The sequence below is a fragment of the Phoca vitulina genome, unplaced genomic scaffold (genome assembly GCF_004348235.1).
Source record: "Phoca vitulina isolate PV1807 unplaced genomic scaffold, GSC_HSeal_1.0 scaffold40, whole genome shotgun sequence".
NCBI classification, from domain to species: Eukaryota; Metazoa; Chordata; class Mammalia; order Carnivora; family Phocidae; genus Phoca; species Phoca vitulina.
Genome location: NW_022589743.1, coordinates 16,326,398 through 16,336,843, shown reverse-complemented (window position 1 = coordinate 16,336,843; position 10,446 = coordinate 16,326,398). Strand labels below are relative to the sequence as shown.

Below are 10,446 nucleotides of genomic sequence, written 5' to 3'. Positions count from 1 at the left end.
TTCTGCATGGAGCACTGGGTGTTATGCACAAACAATGAATCATGGAACACTATATCTAAAACTAATGATGTAATGTATGGGGATTAACATAACAATAAAAAAATTAAAAAAAAAATAAAATAAAATACCATTATATGTTTCTCATAAAAAAAACAAACAACAACAAAAAAAGAGTTCTTTGTGTATTTTAGACAACAGTACTTTATCAGATATGCCTTTTGCAAACATTTTCTCCCAGTCTTTGCCTTGTTTTATCACTCTATTAACATTGTCTTTTCCAGAGCAGAAATTTTTAATTTTAATGGATTAAAAATTCTTTATTTAATAGAGTATGCCCTTGGTGTTGTATCTAAAAAGTCATCACCATACCCAAGCTCATCTAAGTTTTCTCTTACATTATTTTCTACAAGTTTCATAGCTTTAAATTTTACATTTAGGTCTGTGATCCATTTTGAGTTAATTTTTATGAAGTGTATAAGGTCTATGTCTAGATTCATTTTTTTTTTTTTTTACATGTGGATGTCTAGTAGTTCTAGCACCATCTTGCTGAAAAGACTATCTTTGCTCCATTGTATTATCAAAGATCAGTTGATCATATTTATATGTATCTATTTCCAGGTTCTCCATTCATTCCACTGATCTATTTCTATTCTTTTACCACTATCATGCTGCCTTGACAACTGTAACTTTACTAAAGCTACAATACTTTCTTGAAGTCAGGTAGTGTCAGTCCTCCACCTTTGTTCTTCCCTTTCAATATTGTGTTGGCTATTCTGGGTCATTTGCCTCTCCATATGAACTTTAGAATCAGTCTGTTGATAGCCACAAAATACTTTTCTGGGATTTTGATTGGGATTGCATTGAATCTACAAATCAAGTTGGGAAGAACTGAGATTTTGACAATATTGAATCTTTCTATCCATGAACATGGAATATCGTTCCTTTTTTTTTTTTTTAAGCTCTTCTTTGATTTCTTTCATCAGAGTTTTGTGTCTTCTTCATATAGATCTTTTACATATTTTGTTAGATTTATACCTAAATATTTCGTTTTGGGGAGGTGCTAATGTCAATGGTATTATATTTTGAATTTCAAATTCCACTTGTTCATTGCTGGTGTATAGGAAAGTGATTGACTTTTGCATATTAACCTTGTATCCTACAACCTTGCTATAATTATTACTAAATTATTAGTTCCAGGAGTTTTGTTTTTGTTTTATTGTCAATTCTTTTGGATTTTCTATATAGGTGATTGTGTTGCCTGTAAACAACGACAATTTTATTTCTTCCTTTCCAATGTGTATATCTTTTGTCCTCTTTTCTTGTTTTGTTTCATTAGCAAGGACTTCCCATACAATGTTGAAAAAGACTAGTGAGAGGGAACATCTTTGCCTCATACTTGATCTTAGTGGAAAAGTTTCAAGCTTCTCGCCATTAAGCATGATATTAGTTGTAGGCTTTTTGTAGCTATTCCTTATCAAATTAAGGAAGTCCCCCTCTGTTCCTAGTTTACTGAGAGTTTTTATCATGAATAGGTGTTGGATTTTGTCAAATGTTTTTTCAGCATCTACTGATATGCTTATGTGATTTTTCTTCTTTAGCCTTTTATGTAATGGATTACATGATCAATTAAATTATCGGATATTGGTCTGTAGATTTCTCTTCTTGTAATGTCATTTTCTGGTTTTGACATTAGGGTAATGCTGCTTTCACAGAACAAATCAGAAAGTATTCCCTCTGCTTCTATTGGTACAATTTCTTCCTTAAATGTTTGGTAGAATTCATCAATGAACCCATCTGGGTCTGTCTGTTGATTAAATTTCTTTTTCTTTTTTTTTTTTTTTGGAATATGAATATATTTCTTTATTAGGATGCTCACAAGAAATGACACACTAGCACTGTCCTTCTGATGTGATAAATACATACATCTGACCCACATCGTGGCAGGAAACAGGAGTCAGGGCTCTCAGGGCTGGTACCAAGTGTCCACTGAAGACATCTCCATTCCTTGATTCCAACATCTCTGCTGTAGCTTCCAGTCAGGTCTTCGTGACTTGCCCAGACTTCTTCGTTCCAGCATCAGCTGACCCTCTTTTTTTCTAGCCACTATGGACTCCTTCAAGACCTAGGTCAGCTGCCTCATGTCTAATTGGCCCAGGAAGCCTCTGGAATTCTGCAGCACATCTCTTTGGTATGCTGCTGCCCCGCCACCCTCAGGGGCATGGCTGGGAGTTGGTAGAGAGGGGGAATAACATCACATGACCAAAGCAGACAGCAGGGGTGTATTGGCAAATGACACTTGGACATACACCTAACAACCTCACAGAATACATGCTTTCTCCCCAAATGATACATAACCCCCTAGAGGGCAAACACATATGGAATGATTCTGTACTCCAGGCACAAGGGATACAAAGTGAATGGCGTTTACATCCATCAGGTCCTACACACAACAGGAAGTTAGCGCCTGAATGTTGGAACCACATCTCTATCCTGGCTCTTCCCTGCCTTTGAATGGTGTCACCACTCTGTTTCCGCCTGTTTTCGGCATTAGTTCATTTTTCAAAAGAGAGGATAGACGGTAGAGAGAGTAGAATGGGAGCTTGGGGTGGGGGGTTAATATGTGGCTAACAACCTATACAACAAAACAAAAATAATACAAAAATGCAAAACCCAGATTTAGTACTAGAATCTAATGAGAAGGTAGCTGGAGAAACTACATGCCGACACAGACAATATGATACACAACCCCAGGGGGAGGATTCGGGGGGGTGGGCAGAGGCCACTGGTTTAGACTAAGAGCCTTTCAATGGCCTGCTGAATAGACTGGATCTGCTGCTTCAGCTGTGAGCCTTCTTTGATGGTGACAGAACAGGCGATGACAGGCCTGGAAACCCCGCAGGCCCGCCCGAGGGCCTGCTTGGAGCGCACAAACACGTAGGGCACATTCTTATCCTCACATAGCAGTGGAAGGTGCAGGATGATCTCCAGGGGCTCAGCGTCTGCAGCCATCATGATGAACTCAGAGATGCCTCTGTTGAGGGTTTTGGTGGCTTCATTGGCTCCTTTCCGAAGCTGCTTGTAGTTACATGACTGCTGAACAAGGTCCAGTAGTTTCTTGGTGAGGTGGGCGTCTGCGAGGGGGTAGGCCTTTGGATTTACGTCAGCTTCAGTCATTGCGTCTGTCCCGGTGGTCTCCTGCCCGATACCGCAAGGACACCTAAATTTCTTTAATGTATATATACACCTATTAGATTGTCTATTTCTTTTGTGCGAGTTTTGACAGATTGAGTCTTTCAAAGAGTTGGTCTGTTTCACCTAGGTTATCAAATTTATGGGCATAGAGTTGTTCATAGTATTTCCTGATTCCATGGAATCTATAGTAATGTCCCCTCTTTCATTTCTGATAGTCATAACTTGTGTCCTCTTTTTTTCTCAGCCTGGCTAGAGGCTTATCCATTATATTGAGCTTTTCAAAGAACCAGCTTTTGGTTTTGTTGCTTTTGTCTATTGATTTCCTGTTTTCAATTTCATTGATTTCAGGTCTAATTCTTATTATTTCTTTTCTTCTGCTTACTTTGGATATAATTTGACCTTTTTCTAGTTTCCTATAGTGAAAACTAAGATGATTGATTTTAGATCTTTATTCTTTTCTTACATTAAGTGTTTTAAATTTACCTCTAAGCATTGCTTTCATTGCATCTCACAAATTTTGGTAAGTTGTATTTTCATTTTCATTTACTTCAAAATAATTTTTAATTTATCTTGAGATATCTTCTTTGACCCATGTGTAACTTTGAAGTATTCTATTTCATTTCCACATATTTGGGGATTTTCCAATTATACTTCTGTTATTTCTAGTTTAATTCCACTATAGCCTGAGAGCAGACATTGCATGATTTCTCTTCTTTTAGATTTGTTAAGATGTGCCTTATGGCCCAGAATATGGTCTTCCTTGGTGAATTGATTTTTGTAGTTACATGTTTCAGTTCCCTTCTCATTTCATTTTCTGTATCTTCTAGAGGGGTGTGTGTGTGTGTGTGTGTGTGGTCACCGTAGGAATTACATATAACATCCTAAAGTTATAAAAATCTGTCTTAAATTGATACCAATTTCAATTGCATAGAAAAACTACTCCTTTACAACTCATCCCTCACGTTATGTTATTAATGTCACAAACTGTATCTTTATATACCATGTACCACTAACACAGATTTATAATTTTTATGCATTTGTCTTTTAAATCTTGTAGAAAATTTAAATGGAGCTACAAACCATAATTACAATGATACTTTAAAAAATATTTGTCCATGTATTTCCTTTACCAAAGACTTAAATTTTCATGGCTTAGAATTATTGCCAAACATCCTTTCATTTCAAACTGAAGACTTCCCCTTAGCATTTCTTGTAGGGCAGTTCTAGTGAGTATCTATGTAAAAAAACTCCCTCAGCTTTTGCTTGGGAATATCTTAATTTCTTTATTTTTGAAAGACAGTTTTGCCAAATATAGAATTCTCAGTTGACAATTTTTTCTTTTAGCACTTTAAATATATCATCCCACTGCCTTCTGGCCTCCGGTGTTTCTGCTGAAAAACTGGCTGTTAATCTTATTGAAGATCCCTTGCACATGACGAGTTGCTTTTCTCTTGCTGCTTTCAAGATTCACTTTGGCTTTGGCTTTTGACAGTTTGATTATAATGTGTCTTGATGTGGGTCTCTTTGGGTTTATTACTTGGAATTTATTGAGCTCTCTGATCTGTAGATTCACATATTTCATCAAATTTGGAAAGCTTTCAGCCATTATTTCTTCAAATAATCTCTCTGTTCCTTTCTCTCTTCTGGACTCCCATAAAGGGTATATTGGTCCATTTGGTAGTATCCCACAAGTCTCCAAGTCTTTGCTTTATTCTTTTCTTTCTCCTCTTCAACTTTGATAATTTCAATTGTCCTGTCCTAAAGTTCATTGACTTTTTTCTTATACCTTCTCAAATCTGCTGTTGAACACCTCTAATGATTTTTTTCAATTCAGCTATTGAATGTTTCAGCTCCAAAATTTCTTTCTTTTTATAATTTCTATTATTTTTGTTGATATTCTCATTTTGTTCATATACTGTTTTCCTGATTTCTTTAGCTCTTTGTCTATTTTTCCCCCTGTAGATCTTTGAGTATACTTAAGAGTTTTCCTAAAGCCTTCATCTAGTATGTCTAATGTCCAGGCTTCTCAGGGACAGGTTTTGCCATTTTACTTTCTTCTTTTGCATTGGCCATGTTTCCTGTTTCTTTCTATACTTTGTGAGTTTTTGTTGAAAATCAGTCATCTGAAAAAACAGCCACCTGTTCCAGTCTTTGTAGACTGGTTCTATGCCAGGGAAATCCTTCACTGATTAGCTGGGAATGCTCTGAGCATAGGGAATCAGCCTCACATGGAAGCTTAAGGTCTTCTCAGGTCTTTTCTGAACATGACTCCTGTCTGTGCCTTACTCAATTCCTCCATATACAACAGCTGCTTTTGAATGTCTTCATTTCCCAAAGAATCTCAGCCCAGCTCTCCCTCCAGGCTTTACATTATTACTGTATGTCTCCAGCTGTGATCTTTTGTTCTAGGCATCTGTAAATCTGTAGTCTCTCTGAAGCCTTCATGAGCAGCGAAGACTTTTCCCCACCTGAGATCTGAGTTAGGCAATACAGAGATCAATCCCTCAGCACCCAGACAGATTAGAACACTACAAATGAGGTCTGTTCTGCCACCTCCAGTTCAAGGGAGGGAACAGGGAACTGAGCTGCTACCTCTTCTAGACCAAAACCTTGCCACACTGGGGAGGGACTGAAGTAAAGACAAGTAAAAAAGTCATATATAATTATTTTTGTTACATAATGATTAGCTCTTCTTCAAAAACCTTAACTGCTGCATAACTTCATATACAGTATTAATATATCATTATTTAACTATTCCCCTACAGCTGGGAATTAGAGTTGCTTTCAACCATTCATATTAACTATACTAGTATCTTGGATCACTTATACTGAGGCTTGGATATGTTAATCACATCTTCTAATTTGCATTGAGTGTAAGAGTCCCCCAGCAAAGTACTTCAGATATGGTTCAAACATATGGAAAGGACTTTCGAGATGGGGACTGGAAGGCCAGAACAAGCCAAGTTGCAACTTGACTTCTCTTCGGTAGGAATGGAACCCTATAAGGGAAAAATCATATTGTGAAGAGAGTCTGGTTCTGTGGTAATAAAGGTTGAAGCTAAAACATGAAGTAATACTTGATCTTAGATACATAAATAAGCTAAAGTTATATAGGCAGATAAAGCATATATAAGTACATAAAGCATATATACACACACAGAGGTTTCTAAAAGTTGGATTACTGGATCAAGGGATGAAATATTTAAAGGTCTTGATACATGTTGTCAAATGGTTTCCTGAAGAATTGCATCTCTAGTGACTTCATCTTGGGAAGGCTTACAGGGCTCTGCCCTGTATCTTTTGGGTGTAGGAGGCTATGGTTCCAAACATATTAGAAGGGAGCACCATTTCCTCGGAGTTGCCTGAAAACTCTGAGCTGAGCCAGAGGAAGCTGCCTTCTTAAGAGATCTGGGGACTTAGGCATTCATTTAAACAGTCCCCCTGGGCCTGGGCCCCTAGAAGAAAGCTTTTGAACATGATCCTGAGGGGTCCTGTGTGTTCCCCTCAAAGGAGAAACTAACAGAAGCCTCTACTCCTAGTTGATGAAGAACAATGAAGCCAGGTAAGCACAGTCATTTAAGTTTGAAACTTAATAATAGTGTTAATGTGGCATAGTTATGCAAAAAAACAGGAGATATATATTCCTGCCATGCTATGCTTTGTCCACAGTATTATAGCACAGTTAATGTTCTTTAGATCCAATTTCTTAATATTTCTTACATATGTTTGAGGGCTGCCCCAAACATCAGTCCATTTTCCTGCTGACCTGACAGAAGGGATCCCCATCTCTATCCCAAAAGGCTGCAGGGAAATCAGTTCCATTTATGGCCAGCAACACAGCCCCAGGTCTACCATCTTCTGGTAATATAAGTCCTGCCAAGCAGCCCCTGCTCCCCATTTCTTCTTGCAGCCTCTGTAACTACAGTCTTCCCTCTTCTCTCAGCCTACTTTCCAGCACCCTCTGTATCAGGTCCCACCATAGATGAACCTTTCTGGTTCACCCAACACATGCACATCTCACCCCCAAAGTGCTTAAGAAGGATGCCTTCCCATACCACTGGGAAACTTGGAACCCAAAGGAGCTGTAGTTGAGCCACCTATTATAGAGGACCCAGAGCTTGTGGGTTAACATGGGATCCTGGCCACTCCAGTCCAATACCTAGCTAAGTAAAACTTCCTGAACCACTACCTTCAGGCATACATCTGAAACACAATCCTTAAAAAATATTCTGGGAACTGGAGTTTACCAAATCCTTAGTACATAAAAATCATTGACCTTACCTTGAACCTTGGATCTAGGTTTACAGATTAGTTGTTTCTTCTGAAATCTTTCATACTCTTGACTGTGGGGAAAATTTTATCAGACCCGGATTCAGGATTTCGGCAGTGTTGTTAGCTTTTTTTTTTTTTTTAAGACTTTATTTATTTATTTGACAAAGAGAGTGAGAGAGAGAACAAGCAGGGGGGAGCAGTAGAAGGAGAGGAAGAAGCAGGCTCCCTGCCGAGCAGGGAGCCTGATGCAGACTTGATCCCGGGACCCTTGGATCGTTACCTGAGCCCAAGGCAGACTCTTAACCACCTGAGCCACCCAGGTGCCCAGTGTTGTTAGCTATTTTTAATGAGCAAAGGGATGGCACTCACATCTCCTTAAGAGTTACACACGAATGCAGCTTGGTGGGAACTGCCTAGAAAGTGGGGCAGGAATGACAAGGACTACCTTCTAGGGAAGAAAAATCAGGGTGCATTCTTTCCATTTCCCCCTAGGCACTTCCTATTTAGTTTAGGAGGCCACAGTCTCCCCCCGCCCCCGCGATGGGTGCCCCCCCGCTTCTGGCTTAAAACATCTGCAAGGCAGTATAGGGCATGGTGTCTCCTCTTTCTCGATCTAGAAGACAGTTCCTCAGGGACTGGTCAGCTACATTTTACCTACAGGATCTATTCCCAAACTCCCCTCATTTCAGGACCCCAGGAGTGCAGGGCACCCTCAAGGAACTCTGGAGACCTCCACTTGCCGGACCTGTTGTCCCTACAGCTCGCTGCTCCTCCTACCTCACCAGTCCCTCCTGCGACAGAAAACCGCAGAACCCTGGCTGGGACTGACTTCTCGCCCCGAACACAAGCTGAGACAGGCACCACCGGACCGGGGCTTCCCTGCCCCGCGGCCCCGCGGCCCCGCCCAAGGCTTTTTATCCCGCCCTTTCCGGGACTGACGTACTGCGCAGACCACAGGCTGAGAAAAGCCCCGCTCCCCAGTCCTTAAGGGCCTGCAGTTTTTAGTAGAAGCTGCTACCAAGACAGGAGCCAAGATTCCCAGACGGGAGAAAAACCAGCCGGGGGACGCCTCAGATGATCGAGCGTCTGCCTTCGGCTCAGGTCATGATCTCAGGGTCCTGGGATCCAGTCCCGCGTCGGGCTCCCTGCTCAGCGGGGAGCCTGCTTCTCCCTCTCCTTCTGCTGCCCCTCCTACTTGTGCTCTCTCTCGCTCTATCAAATAAATAAATAAAATCTTAAAAAAAAATGAAAGAAAGAAAAACCAGCCGGGAAGCCCCCGGGGAGGTGGCGGGGTGTGGGACGGGTTTGTGCTGGTTGCGCCCACCTTTTCCCGGAGCCAGCAGACTAGACCCCAGGGAGATAAGAAGTTGAGGTTTGAGTATTTGACAGTGGAGAGGAGCGAACTTACCTGCTCGCGCCGCTCAGGGGCTGCCCGCCTCCTCACGAGTTGGAGAGCCCGCAGGTCTGCGAGCGAGAGACCGGGCAGCGTGCTTTAAGGTGGTGCACCCAGCGAATGGCAACGCCCCTCAGCCTCTCCAAACTGCCTACTAGTGGCTAGGACTTTTGAGATCCTAGTGACTTTAGGTGCTCTACTCAGCTGACTCAGTCGGAGGATCACGTGACTCTTGATCTGGGGCTGGTAAATTCATGCCCAACTTTGGGTGTGTAAAGATTACTTAAATGTGTAGAGATTACTTGAATGTGTAGAGATTACTTAAAAAAAAAAAAAAAAAGATGCCCGTGACTATCTCGGAGAGGAGACAGATTTCTCCTTTCCTATTTGCTTATCTGCATTTTCTCTCTCTCTTTTTTTAAAGATTTTATTTATTTATTTGAGAGAGAGAGAGAGTGAAAGAGAGAGCATGAGCTGGGGGTGTGGGGGTGGGGGAGAAGCGGACTCCTCACTGAGTAGGGAGCCTAACACTGGGCTCGATCCCAGGACCACATGAGATCATGACCTGAGCCGAAGGCACTGCTTAACCAACTGAGCCACCCAGGCGCCCCTTATCTGTATTTTCTACATTCTGTATGGTAAGAAAAAAAGACCAGTTAAAAACAAAGAAAGACATCGGCGAGGCCCGCGCTGTCGTCCCTATCTTTGGTCACTTGCTGAGTGGGCCCGATCATGGGGCAAATTTGCGTGGAGCGCGGGTTCCCTTCCAGCCCTTGGCGCGGCTGTCGCGGAAATTTGCAGAGTCTGCTGTGTGTTCGCCAATCAACGTTACAGGTTTGCCCACCAGCGCGTGCAAAGTGAGCGAGCCTCTTGCTTTAGTACGAGTGTTATTTGCTTCATCACAACTGATGAAGTGTCCGCCTCCTAACGGGGTGATTGTACTCGGACCTTTCCAGCTCTACTTGCAACCCCGGAGCAGCAAATACTGTCCCCTCGCCTAAAAGCGCAGTTGCCGCTGGGGACCGGACTAGAGCTGCGGTTAATGCGCAGAGAGGACGAAGGGGCAAAGAGCTGGCTGCTCCGCGGGAGGTGTATTCCGGCACACACATCTCTAGAGGTGTAAGGAGCACTTTGGGGCCATCGGAGATGATTAGTCCAAACCCGGCTCCAACGCCTTCTCTGAGGAGATACAGCCCTCCCGCCACTTTGCTTTTCTCAGGTCCCCTTTTTATGGTAATTATGGTAATACGTGTTTCTCCAGCTCAACCCGTCCAAGACCTGTCGCCAGAATCCACAGCTTCTGAAATGCACGGAAGCCTGGTTTTAAAACAGGATCGGCGAGACAGAAAGAGAGAGAGGGGTGGGGGGCGGGGGAAAGATAGACAGCGAGAGATGCCGGAGGAACCCTCAACTGCTGAAATCTCCCTACCCTCAACTGCAGACATGTGTTGCAGACGATGCCAATCCCAACCTTCAAGCCACCCCAAGCTGAAAGTGAATGAAGAAGCATAAATAAGCCTCCCCCACTGTGCCCTGTCCTCCTTCCGGACCCTCTCCCCTCCCCCTCTCCCCTCTCCCCTCCCCCTCCC

At 42.3% G+C, this 10,446-nt stretch overlaps 2 protein-coding genes across 2 annotated transcripts in view; both read right to left on the bottom strand.

Annotated features, from left to right (window-relative positions):
* The window catches only part of SLFN12 (schlafen family member 12), a 71,509-nt gene that overhangs the window by 26,707 nt on the left and 34,356 nt on the right, over positions 1-10,446 (bottom strand). The window lies entirely within an intron of this gene.
* LOC116647453 (NHP2-like protein 1) lies at positions 1,848-3,211 on the bottom strand. The gene has a single exon (XM_032428855.1). It carries the CDS (start codon positions 3,172-3,174, stop codon positions 2,788-2,790), a length of 387 nt encoding a protein of 128 aa, XP_032284746.1. The 5' UTR covers positions 3,175-3,211; the 3' UTR covers positions 1,848-2,787.